The sequence below is a fragment of the Hemicordylus capensis genome, chromosome 3 (assembly GCF_027244095.1).
Source record: "Hemicordylus capensis ecotype Gifberg chromosome 3, rHemCap1.1.pri, whole genome shotgun sequence".
NCBI lineage: Eukaryota > Metazoa > Chordata > Lepidosauria > Squamata > Cordylidae > Hemicordylus > Hemicordylus capensis.
This window is the reverse complement of record NC_069659.1, coordinates 33,360,293-33,377,438: the sequence shown is the minus strand read 5'-3', so window position 1 is coordinate 33,377,438 and position 17,146 is coordinate 33,360,293. Positions and strand designations below refer to the sequence as shown.

Genomic DNA, 17,146 nt, shown 5'->3' with positions numbered 1-17,146 from the left:
CTATTTCATTCTCCCTCAGAAGAGGATTGTATCTGCTGACTTTTATGGGATCTACCAGAGCCCCTGCAGAGATAACTTTGGTGGAAGTAGTAGGGTCTGGTCCCTAGCTAGAAACCACCTACTGCAAGACCTGCCTGCCAAAAGCGGCATTGGCTGAGGCCTAGTTCTGTATCTTGTAATGCCTCACACAAAGTTAAACAATGATGCCCAAGTGGCAGCCCGGCAAACGTCCACCAATGGAGTCAAAGTGGAAAAGGCAGCCGAGATAGCAGCACTTCTAGTAGAATGGGCCATAATGCTCCCAGGAGAAGCCATACTGGCAGTGGAATAAGCCAACTGACTACACTGACAGATCCACCGAGCCAGGGTGGATGTAGAGACTCTCTTGCCAAGAGAACAATCCCTAAAGGAGACAAAGAGGGCCTCAGAAACCCTAAAAGACCTGGTGTGTTTCAAATACCTCTTTAGGGCTTTAAGTACATCCAACGCATGCCACTCCTTCTCCCTAGGGGAAGATGGTCAAAAGGATGACATCATCAACTCCTAGGCTCTATGAAAAAAAGTTCACCTTTGGAAGGTAAGTAGGATAAGTACGGAGTAACACATACTCTGGAAAAATGAAACCCAGTTCCTTCCGTATGGACAAAGCCCACAAACTGGAAACCCGCCTGGCGGAGGTGATCGCAACCAAAAGCAATAATTTAAAGGATAGAAGTCCCAAAGATATCAACCTTAAAGGCTCAAGTGATGCCTTAGTCAGACCTCTGAGAACCAGGTTCAAATCCCAAGTGAGAAATCTATGCACCGTAGGCAGCTTCAGGATAGTGGCACCTCTCAGGAATCTTAGGATATGTGGATGCCCCGAAAGAGAAGGTACACCCTGCACCTCCAGAACTGAAGCAAGGGCAAAAACCTGGCAATGAAGGGTTTTGGGCTGAAGGCCCTTATCCAGCTCCTTTTGCAAAAACCCCAACACCTGAGCAACAGACACCGACAGCAGTGGAAACCCTTGAGAGCCACACCACTGGGAAAAGGCCTTTCAGGTCGACTGATATACCCTGACTGTAAAACGGACAATGTGAAACCATGATAGTACCCTGAACCGATCGAGAATAACCACAGGCCTCTAAGGAGCCCCGCTCAATCTCCAAGCAAAGCGATTGAGCCATTCCAGCTCCGGATGGAACATCAGTCCCTGCCTAAGAAGCTGGTTGTGACAACTCAGGGCCATCAGGTCCGAAAATCAGGGTCGGCATGGCCAATGCGGAGCTACCAAGACGACCTTCACTCTCTCTTGCTGAATATGCTGGACCATCTGTGGAATTATTGCCATGGGAGGGAAACCTGTCAAGGCATCCCCCCCCCTGCCCCCCGGGGTCAGGTATTTGGTCAAGAACCAGTTTAGCTTGGTGTTTTTTGGAGTAGCGAACAGGTCCATGACTGGTAGGCCGAACCTTTGTACGATCTGCTGGAATGCTTGAGCGCTCAGCAACCACTATGCTGGATCTATTTGGGAGCGACTTAACCAATCCGCTACTAAGTTTTACACCCTGCTTACATGGTTAGCTTCCAGAGATAGCGTCTTGACCTCCGCCCATGTCAGTAGTATAGATGTCTCCCTCATCACAGGCCAAGGCCTGGTACTGCCCTGGCAGTTGATGTGGGCCTTGGTGGTTGCGAACCAAGTCATGATGGTGTTGGAGAATGGGCAAGAACTCCATGAGAACGTATCTTATCGCCTGGAGTTCCAGCCAGTTTGTGCTGTTTGCCCTCTCCTCCTCAGACCAGAGACCCTGTGCTAAGAGCTACTGACAGTGACCCTCCAGCCCTGAAGGCTGGCATCCTTTGTTACCTGGATATGCCTTAGCAGCAGAAACATGATCCCCTTTCTTGTGGCTGGAGACACCCACCAATTCAAGGACAGACGAACTCACTCTAACAAACAGACCCTGAGTCTTGACCTTTCCATAACCTGGTCCTGCCAAGGTAAGAGAAACCACTGAAGGGTTCGCGAGTGGAATTGACCCCATGGGACTATCCCTATGGTCGATACCATGATCCCCTGCAGTTGACTCAATGACAGAATGTCGGACTTAGGGCGCAAGATAAGGGCCCAACACCTGAAAACCAGTTTGCGCCTGTGCTTGGGAGGCAGGGAAACCACTCCCTTGACAGTGTCAACGAAAGCCCCCAAAAGTGCATAATCTTGGTCTGGGGCCTGAGGGAACTCTTGATCATTCACAATGAAGCCGTGAGCTTCCAGCACCAAGAACACCCTTGACATCTCTCCAGCTTCTCAGCACAGATGGGGACCTGATCAAAAAACCGTCCAAGAAAGGATACGCCCTTCGTCATCAAGTGCGCCATGAGTGCCATCGTAATCTTAGTAAACACTCGTGGTGCAACTGAGAGGCCAAAGGGAAGAGCTCAATAGTGAAAGTGGGAGGAGTTGTACACAAACCAAAGAAATTGTTTGTCCTCAACATGAATAGGAACGTGGAGGTACACCTCCTTGAGGTCTACAGATGTTAGTAAGTCGTCCCCCACCCCCACTGGGTGGTCATCAGAATAGAATGGACAGTCTCCATGCGGATGCCCTTCCTTCTCAGGAACTGATTGACAAATTTGAGGTCCAGGATGGCCCTCCATTCCCCGTTCTTCTTTGGCACCAGGAACAGGATGGAATACACTCCTCGCCCGCTTTCCCCCAGTGGGACAGGCTTGATTGCCTGTATCCTGGATAGATGTTGAATTGCCTCCAACATCAAGACATGCTTGGACCCCTTGTAAGACAGAGGAGATGGCAGAAAACAAGGCTGGGACAAGAATTCCTGACAGTATCCCTGGGACATGGTCTGGTGAATCCAGCTGTCTGAACACATTCTCAACCAAATCTTTGCAAATGCCTGAACCTGCCCCCCACCTGCAGAGGCAACAGTGACCGGCCCTGAAGACTCATTGGTTGGCATTGCGCTTAAATCCGCGTTTGGCGTGTTGACCACCCTACTGGGGCCTGTGAGGTGCATTGTCCTCAAAGGAAGACTGCGACTTGGACCAGGCAAACCTGTCCTGTCTATTTTGGTGGGGCCGAAAGCTTGGTTTGTAACCCCTGGAACTGGAAGAGGTTGATGGGAAGGACTTGCGCTCCTGCCTTTGACTGGTAGAAGGCATGGCCTTTTTCTTGTCCTTGGTCTCAACTAGTATGGGGTCTAGTATCTTACCAAACAGCTTAGCCCCCTTGAAGGCCGAGTTCGTGCGGTTACTTCTGGTCAACCTTCCAGTTTTTGAGCCAGAGTATCTGACGAACCGTAACATCTGAAGCCAGAGCAATAGCTGACAACTGGACCGCATCAAGTGAGGAATCTGCCATGAAGGCCACAGCCTTGCCCAGCTTGTTGAGGCTCTGGAGCAAGCCTGGCAACTCGAGAGGTACAAGCTTGGTCGATTCCTTGACCCACAAAATTGCTTCTTTAGCAAAGATGGAGTTGGACATTGCAGTGTGTAGAAAAAGGACAGTAGCCTCATGCGACCTGCGTAAAGTGGTATCACATTTTTTGTCCAGATTGAGCATGTCATCACCGTCCTTGAGGAGGACAGCCAGTCGCCAAAGTGGCCACCTCAGCATCTATAGGTTGCACCTTCAAGTTTTTCCATAATAAGCTTGCCTGAGCTGTAAGAACACCTAACCGCAGGCAGAGGCCCCTTACTCTCAGTGGGTCTATTCCATTCCGCCTGGATAAAATCTAAGAATAACTGCAGACAGAGAATTGTCACTTCGGGCGCCCTGAGAGAAGGGAGCACCACTAGATCCCCCTCAGAATTTTCAAGAACTGGCTGAGCCACTCCCTCCAGTCAGACATGTATCGTCCTCAGTCTTGGCTGAGACCACACAATGGCAGACCCCAAATGAGTGGGAAAGCTTGGCGGGCGGAGTGCCAGTGAGATTGGCTGCAGTCTGCGCCCCTGGTTTCTCAGTCTCCTCCCCCATTTCGCCTGGCACAGGCAGAGTGCCCTCAGATGAAACCCTGGCGCTGGAGCCCCCTTCGGCCGGCACCCCCTCCCGACATGGAGTCTTGCGTGCCGCCAAAGACCGAACCACTATCCTCTTTGCCGCCCACTTTTTCTTTGCGGCTTTTGGGTGCTGAGCATCAGGTCTGCTTCCACTCAGCCTGGCATACTGAGTGAGCCACGGAGAGAGAAGTCCTCCAAGAGAGAAGGAGAAACCTCTCTCTCACTGTGCAAGGCATCGGCAGCCATGCTGGGAGGGGCACACCAAAAACTGCAGCGGAGACAAAAGCAGGCACTAACTCATGCTCTGTCTCACTGGCTCCCCCGACTAGCGCTAAGCCACGCAGGAAAGGTGAAGGGAAGAGCAGTCAAAATAAATACAATTCTAACTCAGAAAACACTCTATTAACATGGAGCAAACAACTTCGGCACCTGCTGGAGCAATTCAAGGTGAAAAACTGGGGATTAAGGGGATTGCCCCTCCTTCCTGGTGGTAGGCAAAGCTCTGTGATTGGCCCTGTCTAGGAGCAGGCAGTTGAGGCAACCCATAATAGCCAGTGGATACAACCCTCTTCTGAGGGAGAATAAGATTTACAAAATATTAAGCAGATGCACCCCACCCTAACTCTTAATCATATTCGACACATGAGTCCCAATGATTCCAACAGCATTTAATTCCAAGTAAATCTGTTTAGGATACCTTGTATTTTATTAATCCTGAAAACTTTACCACCACATACCTTGCTAAATCCAAAAACACTAAAGCATCTCTGAGTGACACTGGCATATCACTACTTATTTTGTTTGCTGGAGGTTTCATCAAATCAACAATAAGCACACCATCCTGTTCTCTGAACACTTTCATTAGAACAGCTTTTTTGTTTACCATTCTCAAAAATTGTGTCCTGGCTGCTCTACTCCAGCCTTCGCTCTGTGGTGAACAGAAAAATGTATTATTACTTCAGTTCAGAATCCCAACTACCAAAATCCCAACTACCAAAGTTTAAGAGAGGGATGAATTACCTTGAAAATTTAGCAAGGCACAGCAGGACTCTAAAAAGGGGTGGGAACGCACAATAGTACGTGGATGCCTATTGAACAGCTACCAGAGCACAGTGTTTTCTCCATGTTCACATTAAAGTCATACATGAAAGACTAGCAAACTAGCAGTACAGAGAAGAAGACAACTATTGCCAGAAAGACCAACACTTTTCTGGAAGACCATCTTCTAAATTCCAAAGCACCACATCTCTTGGGGCATATTAACCCTGACACCATAAGGCAATGTGAGATGGGGAAATAAAACTCTTCACATCTACGGTTGAAATTTGTTTCGAGTGTTAGAAAGAAAAAAATTAAGGCACATGTAAATCATCCACCTGAAAAGACATCAAGAATAAGGAGTTCTATACAAAACAACTTCCATGAGGGATTAGCTTAAACTAAAGAGAAAAAACCTGCCACATAAACCAAAATCAAGAAACTGTTTTAAATGCACATGAATGATAAAGCAAAGAGCCTCAGGGAAATTTAAATTATGTTTACAAGATGACCAAACAACAAACTTAAGGTAATCAATTACAGGCAGAATTCCCAAAGTAAAGAGATTCTCAGACATCTCAAACCATGGTTTGCACTAACAATAGTTTTGAACCCAAATCAGGGTTTGCGCTTCCAAACACACAACAGAGCAAACTAAGTTTTAAAAACTGTTGTCTCCTTTCATTTTTCATTCACTCAGTTGGTGGGTTCAGACATAGCACAAAGAAATGCTGAGAGGGTCATGATGCTCCGCATATCCTGACCTATTTGCTTCAGAGAACCTGAGATCTGAGCCTTACTTCAACCTTCAGGTTTTCTGAAGCAGATAGGATGGGATATGCCAAGATTGGTGGGATAAGGATTGCACATCACAACCAATCTCAGCATATCCTGGCCTAGAAAGGAAGTAGAGACTCATGCAGGGATTGGGGGAGCGTGCACACTCAGAGCTGAGGGATGCAGGACAAAGTTCAACTTCAGCCAAGCTTCACGCTACGTCTGAACCCTGGAGGAGGAGAGGGAAGTAAAGATCGGAAATGGACCAACAGTAGAGTGTGTGTGTGTGTATATATATTATTTATTTATTTTTTATTGAGATAAAGACGAAGGTAGAAATTGAGTTGTAAAAGATAGGAGCAAAAAGCTGAGTTAAGAGTTGAAGGAAAATAGCTAACGAAGCTGGAGAAAAGGGAAAAGCTGCCTGGAGCTGAGCGAGGACAGAAAGAACTGGGGCGGGGTTATCTTCCTCAGCCACAGGTGGGCGTGCCCATAATTTTCGACTAATCAGATCTGTCCTGCCTTGGACCTAGTGAGGAAGGATAACCCATGGAGATGTCCCTGTCAGCAACAACTGAGAATGTTGCTTGCTCATAACTATTGAGTGAGCAATCTGTTCAATCACACCTACAGGAACTGCCTGTGTACAACACAAGCAGAAAACGTTAGAAAGTCCTAAAAGATGAGGAAAACCTGCTCCCTTAACACAGAGTTTATGAAGTGTTGTACATAATCTGTACAGATATACAAAAATTAAAGTTAAATGGACTCTGCCTATAAGATTACAACATAAGAGTTGAAGAAAGGTAGAGTGAATAGGAGTACAGGTTCAGGGTTTGTTTGTTTTTAAAAGGAACAGCTGATTTCTCTATTACTTTGTCTTTAGTTAATGAAGAGAAATTCAGCCAATATGATTACTACTTACTGAATGTTTAGGAACGATGTCCTTCAGGGAACAATGCAATGCTAATTTATTTATACCTCTAAGCTGTGCCTCTATGTGTAAATCAGGTTTCCTTACAACCGAGCACAAGTCTTCCATCACTATATATTCCAGAGTGGCATGATCTGGATTCACCACCATTTCATCAGCAACCCTGCTGGCAATAAAAGACATCAAGTGTATGTTATTTCTTATTGTAGTCTAAAGAGACATTCTAATAAGTAGCACATTTTTAAAAATATAGGTAGACACTTTCTTGGCAATAATCAAACTAAATGATTCAGATTTTTTTTAAAAATACAACAGAAATCCCTGCACATTACCCGGAAAATTTCATTTACTATAATTAAACCAGGAAACTTTTAAAAACCCCAACCAGTTTAAGTTGCATCTTATAGTTTAGATTGGGTATCTTCAGGAAGAAATGAAGAACAGGCTAAAATTATAATTTGGTTTGTTTAAAAAAACTCTTACCGTTCAAAAATTATTTTCAAGGCAACCAGTGAAAAATATATGTAACACACCATTAACACAATATAATATTAAAAACAAACATTTAAGCACATAATTTTAAAAAGCAGTAAAAGCAGTAAGAAAACAAAAGCAGAAAACAAAACTAAGTATGGCAGAATAAAATTCTTTACCTAGCAAAAAAAAGGAAGAAAGAAACTTAGTGCACCTTAAGTGGCACAGCAGGGAAATGCGCTGGTATGTTTCCCAGATTAGTAAAGTAATACAGATTATGGGAAACACCTATATCAGGCAGCAGAGATATAGGAAGATGCTGAAAGGCATCAACTCATACTGCACAGGAGGAGGCAATGGTAAACCCCTCCTGTATTCTACCAAAGAAAAACCACAGGGCTCTGTGGATGCCAGGAATCGAAATCGACTTGACGGCACACTTTACACACACTGTTTATGTGCATGACTGGTGCATAAGGAGAGATGAAGGAGCTATAGTGCTGCTCCTTAATGCACACAATTATTCATATCAACAGGGGCCTGTCTATGTAAGAAGGTTTTATTTATGGGGTCTCTCGCTTTTCACAGTAGATGGAAATATGTTGGCTCTACTTAACCTAAGTTATACATACAATGTAGGAGGACTAGATCTATGAGGTTGTATCCAACAGCACCTTGCACAATCAGAAGGGCACATTTCTTAATGCAAGGTGCTTCAATTATTTCCCCACTGCAGTCTCCCATGCCCTACAGGTCCCCCTGCCGGACCATCAAGAGCAGATGCTTGGGGAGAATTGAGGGAGGCAAAAGGCTGTACAGAATTAATATTCATTGAATCTCATTAAAGCAATGCAAAAATGTTGTGTCCAACCTGCCTAAAGGAGAATCATGCACACAAAATTCATTTCATATCTAGTCTTATATCATAAACACTGCATTACAAAGATGCCTGTGCAGTTTAATGGACAGATCAATATTTACCATCTGTCCCCACCCCCACATTACAGCCTGTAGTTCTAGGGCACAAGCAACTGTAATTGCTCACACATAATGGGCAAGAGGCACACTAAAGTAGAGCAAAGTCAATACTCCTTTTGCAATTGAGAGAATGCCAATTTCTCAACCCCCTTCAGGCAAAAATCTAAAGTAAAAGTTATATACAGTGGAAGAGAGCAAAGCTTACTTAACCCTGATGGATGTGTAGCCCAGGCATGTAGGATATCTACACAACAGCCCTCACTGCACTTTATATCCAGGGTAAACTAGATTGAAGTATTGGAGTTTGGGGGAACCAGCTGATCAGAAGTTGGATGTACAGCCTGTTTTGGATAGGTTTATAATTTTGGGATAGAGACACTGAAAGCTGCCTTTTACCAAGTCAAACTATTGGTCCATCAAGTTCCATATGGTCTACTACACTGACTGACAGGGGCTTTCTCCTGGGCAGAGGACTTTTCCAGACTTACCTGGAGATGCCAGAGATTGAACCTGCTCTGCCACTGAGCTGTGGTCCCCACCAAAAGGATGCTTTTTGATCTGGCACTGCTCTTGTTCCAAGTGGCAGTTTGGGGCAGAAGTGCTTCTGACCAGCAGGCTCATGTGCCAGGTACACACTTTCATGGAACAGGCTGACTTGACCACTGTCATTCATGTTTTAGTATCATGCAAATAACAATACTGCATGTGACGCTGCCTTTGAAGTGTTCAGAAACCACAACTTGTTCAAAATGCAGTGCCAGAATCTTTATGGGAGCTCAATGTATCAAGTACAGGCAAGCCTCGTTATACACAGACTCTATATCTGCTGTTTCGAGTATGTCTAGCTGTCATTCATTTTCATTATCCATTTAGTAATCATCCATTTAGTAATGGGCTTAGCCCATTACAAAAGGGTTAAACCCCCAAGCATCTGCAGTTCCTAGACGGCCAGAAGTGATTGTGGAGGTCACTTCCAGCCACCATTTTTCAACAAGGAGTCATTTTGAGGCTTTTTTTTTTTTTTAAGTATTTTCCCCTTAATAGTTTGCAATATTTTGGGAGGGCATTGCATGGATTCGGGGGCACATGTAGACCCCATGGAGCATGGTATCTATCTATCTATCTAATTCTCCTGGGTGTGCCTTGGAATGTGCATCCAAGCGCCCAGCTGATTGGCTGGGCGGCGGACAGGCCTGACTGGCTGAGGTGCACCCAGGAGGATTGGTCGCCGTGGCAGTGGCAGGCCTGGCCGCAGAGGCCAGAGGCAGCGGTGGCCCTAGCCGCAGAGGCAAGGCCCGGGGGGGGGGGGGGGGAAGTGGGGAGGGCAGAAGTGGCGGTGGAGAGGAGAGGCGGCTGGGCCTGGAAGTGGAGACTGGGGCAGAAGGTGGCAGGGAAGAGGTAACCGCCAACCCCAGAGAGCACACAGCTGTTCTGTGCGGGGTCGGCTAGTAGTAAAGAATTTCAATGATTTTCACTTTTTCATGTTTTCTTTTTTAAACTTTTGTCCATTCTAGAACCTAATCCTCTATTTCCCAAAGGCATAATGCCTCGTTACTAACAGTAGTAGGCGAGGAACAGAACCCCTGCAATAACGAGGTATGACACAGTTTCATCTGCCAATTAGGTTCCTTTACAGCTGTAAATGGTCCATGACCAGATCTGCCTCCTCTTACCTGAACACTCAGATTGACATTAGTGGCCCTGATCTGTGCTACCCTATCATTTGAACAATGGCACGCAGTCAAATGAGACAGGGCTTTTTTAGTCACAGAGCCTAAACTGTGGGACATCTTCTCAAAGGACACCTGTCCCAATCATTGTTCTTGTTTCAATGGCTGGAGAAAATCTGGCTGTTTTGGAGGACCTGTGCTAAGTGGAGATCAAGTATTGCTGACTGTTCTTGCTGAAAATATATAAATTGTCTTTTACTTTATGTGCTTGCCATGTTAGACGCCTTGGATGAAAGAGCTTCCACTTTAGATGGAAAGGCAGGGTACAAAAGCGAGCAGGCCTTCTCTGTTGCTGCCCCTGGACTTTGGAATGTGTTCCAAAGAGCCTGCCCCTCTCTGGCAACTTTTAAAAAGGCACTGAAGACACATTTATTCACCCAGCTTTTAATTAGATTTATGCTTTTAAATTTTTAAAATATTTTAATTGTTTTTATTTTGATGTAAACTGCCCTGAGCCATTTTTGGAAGAGCAGTATATAAATTATATCAACTAACTAACTAACTAACTTACACATGAACTGGTTTCTATGTGACTTAGGCCCAGGTCACTTCATCATCTATCCACCATAAAAGAGGTAGATTTATTTATATTTTTATACTGCCTGATATGTTCATCTCTAGGCAGTGTACAAATTTTAATATTAAAAATCACAGATTTAAAAAGATAAAGCACAATAAAAACAAATATTATAATTAATTCTAATTAAAAGCTTGAGAGAACAGGAGAGTCTTGAGGTTCTTGAAAACAGAGAAGGAGATTCTCTTATTTCAGCAGGGAGCATATTCCAAAGCCCTGGGACAGCCACAGAGAAAGCCCAGCTGATGGCAGCCATAATTGCATCTCTCCAGAAGATCGTAAAAGGTGGCAGGGTTCGAGACAAAGGAGATGCTCTCTTAAATAGCCTGGACCCAAGCCATCAGATGAAGCAGGAACTATCTACATCAGGAATGCTCAACTTAGCCCCTCCCCAGCTGTCTTTTGACTACAACTCCCATAATACCCAGCCATAGTGCCCAATAGCCAGGGATTATGGGAATTGTAGGCCAACATCTGCAGGAAGGCCGAAGTTGTGCAGCCCTGATCTACATAACCCCCCTGAGCACATTAAAATAATACATTATTTAGAGAATTTATATCCTGCCTTTCCAGAAATACAGCTTAAGGCAGCTCATAAAATGCAAAAAATCAAAACAAAAACAATCTAACACAATAAAGAGTGCAGCAATAAAAGTCAAACTACAATAATAAGAGCCAGAAAGAACAAATTCACCAGTTAGAGGTCTACTAAAAAAAGGCTGTCTTCAGCAATTTGCGAAAGGCATGGAGACTAGTTGCAAAGCAGTTCTCGTGAAGCAGAGAATTCCACAGCTAAAGAGCCACTATGAAGGCCCTCTCTTGCATCTCCTCCAACTGGATCTCCAATAGCAATGTCTCATATAAGATACCTTAAACAAGTTAGCATTAGAAATCAATAAAGCAAGTATTCAATAAAACTCAAGAACAGAAGATAATAAAACTCATACCCAGAAGCAATTAAAACTTCAGAATGTCCAAAGTCTATGAGGAATACTTGCATCATTGCAATATCACAAATTTTGTATTTTGTTGGACCACAGGGTTTCCCCTCATTTATATTCTGTGCTGGAATTAGTTCAAAGATTTTTGCACGGCACCATACTCCATGTTCTTTACTTCTAACAAAAATTATTGTACCTAAAATAAATTGGGGAAGAAAAACACAACAGTGAGATATTCTCAACAAATTATAATTATAGGAAACAAAGGTGAGGCATTCAAACTTCAGCATCAGTTCAATTTCATATGTCACTGTATCCCACAAGAATATCCATATTCAGGAGGTGAACCAATTACTATACAAGAAATTTAGAAACAGATGAGTTAACACCAATATCTTTTTCAGCATTTCCAGCACATAGTTACATTTTTAATGCCAATCTGGAGCACGCCTGTTAAAAAGATTAGTAGTACAAGCCTTCTTGGATGCATTATTGACTGCAATATTCATTCCTGACCACCATGAGGACGATTTAGCTGAATATTTGGCACAGCAAGGAGGAACTATACAGATGAGAGAAAATTCTACTGGAATCATTGACTGATTTGCACTCTCAGCACGACACAATTGGTACAGGTTGTAAGTACCATGATCTTCAGTTTCAATCAGCATGCAGAATTCTATTACAATTTGGAGTTCACACCAGCCTAGGCCCAATGCTTTTTTGGGGGTAATATTTATCATTTTCTTAAGAGATGTGTTCGATAAACAAGGCCAGCAACAAATGATTATTTATTTACCATACAAAAGAGAAGAAGTTGGTTTGCAAAGATTTGGAGTTAAAGAATACCAATACATTTTGAATATGAGGATATTCTGAGAGAAACCTTTGTCCAGCTAAGCAGCTTACACAGGTATTTTTAAATGGTAAAAAAAAGTAACTTCCACCAAAAAAAAAATGACTCTTGGGGGTAGAGAACAAATCACTCAGCAATCTTTTCATCTGGATCAGAATGTCCAGAGTGCAACCCAGAGGCCCCCAGTCTGAACATGGTACATGAAGAGGTGAAACTCCAAAACATAAAATATGGCTTTAAGAAGGTCAGGTTTGTGCATTTTACCCAAATAACTGTTTTTCAGAAAATATTCCTACTACAGGAATAAAAATAAACTTTGATATTATGTAAACATTGTTATTCAGAAACTTTGAAAAGTGTTACCTAGTTCCAAAATGTCTCTAGGGGATGAAGTCGTCTGGTAACAAAATTGTCTCAGAGCTTTTTCCAGACGAACAGCCATTTTCTTTTCTGAAAGTGTCCGAACATAGAAGTGGCAAGGGTTTATTACACAGCTGACAAAAACTAATTCTGGAGTGTCTGTGGGGTCAAGCAGACAACAGGAAGTATAAAGCACAGTCAAACCAACTTGCATTTTGGGCAGTATACAAGTATGTTTAAAAAACAAACAGGCTTTGGTTTTTGCAGTGGCAAAGCCGCTGCACAATTCTTGTTTCACTTCTTTCATGCTATTTTAATATAGCTTTTAATCTTATTTATAGTCATCCCCCATGGAGCCAACTTGCCCCATAATGCACCAGGAAAGAAACATCCCTCCTGGTGCACAAGGGATCTGTTCCAAAAGCAGCGAGTAAATCCAAGGAGTAATGCATCCTTCCTGGTGCATTATGAGGCAAGTCATCACAGCACACTGGTTGGAAAATGCTGGTCTGTTCCATTGTTTGCCTTTCAGTAAGCACCTAAAATCTAGCTCTTTGAGGCTTTTCTATATTTTTGTTTTAAGTTTGTTTTCAACTTTGTAATTGTGAGCTGCCTTGATGGTCAAGCAGGATGTAAATGTTTCAATCATTAATTAATGTTCTGCCCAGAGTCCAAATCAGCATCTCTAAAGCAAAACTTCCACATTACTGCAGTGAACGTATTGAAACCAATAATACGGCTTCTCAGTTTCGAATGCTCAAAATAGAAACAGTTCTTTACCAGATCTGAATTACACACCTGCTTTTGGTCCAAATGGCGTCAGTTTTTGCACAACGTTTTTTGGGTGTGCATCTTCGGGATTTTCTGTGGAAGACACTTTTGAGAAAGGTTATACAGTACTTAAGTTCTGAACTCAAACAGAATCTTCCTCATGCTATCAAGCCAACTGACTCGAACTATCAAGCTAAATGACTTTTTGAAAACAGCATTGAAGCTGACACTAATACAAAATATTAAAATTAAATATTGGGGGACAACGGGCGGGGGAGAACGATGGCGGCAGCGGTTACAGAAAGAGCACACTAGCAAACAGGAAAGCATTAAGAATAGTTTAGGATGATATTGCTAATAGCACATGCTAAATGCTTCATAAAATACAAACATTTGAGTCCCCATCACTGTTCCATCTAAGGTGTGTGCACACACTCAAGTTTTTGGATATCCGCTCAATTCAATTTAGATCCTGCTCTGGTTGAATCAGGAAGGCCCCATTCTGAATGCAGGTGTGCATACACTGCCTTGATACTACCATCCAGAACAAGACTCATTCTGCACAGAGATGAAACAAATTAGAGGGGCCACTGGTCCCTATCCCACTGCAAATTTTTCAATTTAAAAACGAGGAACACTTGAGAAGAGAAATACTGGAGTCTGATGCAAAATGTGTGTGTGCATATATGCACATTACAGACTGGAAGTTACAAGTTGCACATCCTTGTCATGGCAGCTCTAGCTACTGGACAAGCAGCTTTTAAAGCAGCTTTCTAGTGTATTGCTAAGTTATTTGTTAAGTTGGGAGATCAGGAGTTCCGGTGTCATGGCAAACCGATGAGGAGTTATGGCTGCTTCTCTGCTAATCATGAAGAAAATAAAGATAACCTGAGTTAGGGGACCAAGGCATAGGGAGGGCAGCAGATTAAGCTTTGGAGAGAGTTATACTCCTTTCTCCATGGCAGTCTGCATCCTCTGGGCTTTATAATAAGCTAAAACGCTCTCATGATTAGACAGCAATTTAATCAGGTGAATTAGCTTCGGCCAAATACCATACTTTTGTTGTTGTTTGCTTCTGGGTTTATTTTGAACTCTTTTCTGAACTCGTTTAAATTACAAGATTCTCAAGGACAGTCCCCCCACCCCCGTTCTTCTACTTCGACTTGATAAGATGGCAGTGGCTGTTAAGTGGAGCACTTTCATTTTCTCCTTTTCATTAATGGGACAGATAAAAACAGAGATATTGTGGAATTAAGAGGGGGGAAGAAAAACTGAGCAAACTTTGAGAAGTAACAGAAATCATCTGAGAAGTGTTCTTTGAAAAGGAGGGGAGGGACTGGGGGGGGCAATTAACTATATAATGGAATAATTGAACAGGCAGAAGAAGACTTTAAGATTTGAAAAGACCTTGTGGATTGTCAAAGACCTCTTCAGTTTTATTGGATCAAAGTGTAATTTGCTTTCTCTCAAAAGTTGGTTTCGATTGATTAATTTGTCTGTTTTTAGCTTTTATTATATTACATGGTTAATTATATCAGTTGAGGTCAGTGAAAAGGAAATATTGCTTTTCTCGCTCTCTCTCAACCATCTATTAGAGGGTGTATGAGATCAAGTAAAGAAATAATATAGCTGTGGGAAATACAAAATAGCTCTTCAGTTGCATAGAATTATTATTTTTTATTATTATTTTAATTCTTATCATCATTTGGTTTTTTATATTGCTTGGGATTTTATTATTGGCTGTATTAGTTAATACTGTGGAGGGGATATAAACGTGCATTTGGTGTGAGAATGAATAAGAGAAGCAAGTAAAAGATACAGCATAGAAGATAAATATAGAACAATTCTTACTCAACTGCATAAAGTTATTTGGGGAGGGCTTGTAATTGGCCTTTGTTAGTTATTCGGGATTTTGCTATTGGCTGCATTAATAAATATTGTTGGATGAAAAAATATAAGCGTGAATTTTTGGGGAAAATGAGTAAGAAATCACAAGTTCGAAAAGGGAAGGCAGACTCGGGAGGGAGTGGAGATGAAGTGGAGGATTCGAGCAAACTGTTAATTTTGGAATTACAAAATTGAATAAAAATATTCAGCAAACAGGACAAAATCTGACAGAGAAGATGGATTCACTTAAAATAGATATGAAGATTTTTGGAAGTGATGAAAAGAATGGATAATTATGACCAAGAAATTAACAATCTATCAAAACAACAGGAAATGTTACTATTTGATCAGACTATACAATCGGATGAGATTGAAAAATTGAGGGGGAAAGTGGAATTTTTGGACTTTAAAAGCAGGAAAACCAATTTAAAATTCCGTGGAGTGGAGGAAAATATTGGTTGAGACAACTTGAGAGAAGAAATGGTGAAATTATTGGCTGAATTTCTTGGAGAGGATGAAGGAGAGATTCCAAGAATTGCAGAGATTTACAGAATCAATTCGGCATATGCCCGGGCCAAGAAAATACCTCGAGACATATTCATTAGGTTTACTTATATGCAAATCAAAGAAGAGATCTTACAGGCTCAAAGACAGAGTCCGCTAAAGATTGACAATAATGAAATACAGATTCTACCAGATGTTTCACCAGAGATGTTAGCCAAGCATCGTGAAATGTCTTAATGATCATCTTGCAAGAGAAGAAGATTAAATATAGATGGGTGGTACCATTCAATTTGGAAGTTTTCTTAGACGGGGTAAGTCCTTTGTTTATACAGTTGAAGACGCGAGGGCAATGGAGGAGTCTGTAAAGGTGGCAAAAGAAACAGCAGAGTGAAAGAAAGATGAAAAGGCCAAGATGGATAAAGCTGCGGCCGATTAATAATTAAATGGGAAGATGGAACAGCTGAAAGTATTTTCAACAAACGTAAATGGGTTAAATAGTCCATTCAAAAGGAAAAAAGACTTTTTAAATTTTTTTTTTAAAAATGGTGTGGATATTATATGTCTTCAAGAGACTCATAAAAATGACAATATAAATTTGTTGGAATGCCATCAACTTGGACAAATGTTTGCTGTGTCAGGGGAAAAAAAGAAAAATGGGGTTGTGATATATATTAAAAATCAGATGTAGTCTCTAGAAAAACAGATCGCGGATATGAAAGGTAGATTTCTTATCCTTAGACTTCAAACTCTGACCAATAAAATGACAACTGCATCAATCTACGCCCCAAACGGCAATAAGACAAAGTTTTTCGGGGGGAGGGGATTTCAATCCTTATTGGAGGATGCAGAAGGAGATATTCTGATTTTTGGAGATATGAATGCAGTCATGTGTACAACTCGAGATATAGAGGGGGAAATAAAAGAACATGGGGAAAGAGCCTAAAAATGCAGAAGAGTATATGTCACTATTATCATTGGTTGATGCATGGAGAGATAAATATCCATGTGAAAAAGGACAGGTTTTTTCCTCCTCCCCATAAGACGTACTTGAGAATCAATATGTGCTGGATTTCTAAGCCGGCTTTACCTGCACTTATGGATGTAGAAGTGGCACCACTGAAATATGCAGATCAGAATCCAGTAATTGTGAAGTTGAAAAAAGGGAATTCCTTACCAAGAAGATGGAGATTAAATAACAGTTTAATACTACAAGAAGACATTAAACAGAAGTGCCACTTTGAATTAGAAAACCTTTTTCAAACTAATATTACAGAAGATGTTTCATTATTTTCAGTTTGGGATGCAAGT

At 42.2% G+C, this 17,146-nt stretch overlaps 1 protein-coding gene across 8 annotated transcripts in view; it reads right to left on the bottom strand.

The window, feature by feature from the left end:
• Positions 1-17,146, bottom strand: part of RNF17 (ring finger protein 17) — a 113,595-nt gene that overhangs the window by 64,250 nt on the left and 32,199 nt on the right. For 5 of the 8 annotated variants that reach the window (XR_008319445.1, XM_053309429.1, XM_053309434.1 and 2 more), the window contains 5 exons: positions 13,475-13,552; positions 12,680-12,835; positions 11,467-11,656; positions 6,752-6,926; positions 4,749-4,939 (listed from right to left, as the gene is read on the bottom strand). Coding sequence is in view for 7 of the 8 variants with exons in the window: in XM_053309429.1 (XP_053165404.1) it covers positions 4,749-4,939; positions 6,752-6,926; positions 11,467-11,656; positions 12,680-12,835; positions 13,475-13,552 (790 nt within the window). In the remaining variant the exon portion in view is untranslated. The remainder of the gene's footprint in view (positions 1-4,748; positions 4,940-6,751; positions 6,927-11,466; positions 11,657-12,679; positions 12,836-13,474; positions 13,553-17,146) is intronic. The other 3 variants (XM_053309432.1, XM_053309433.1, XM_053309435.1) reach the window with 3 other exon arrangements.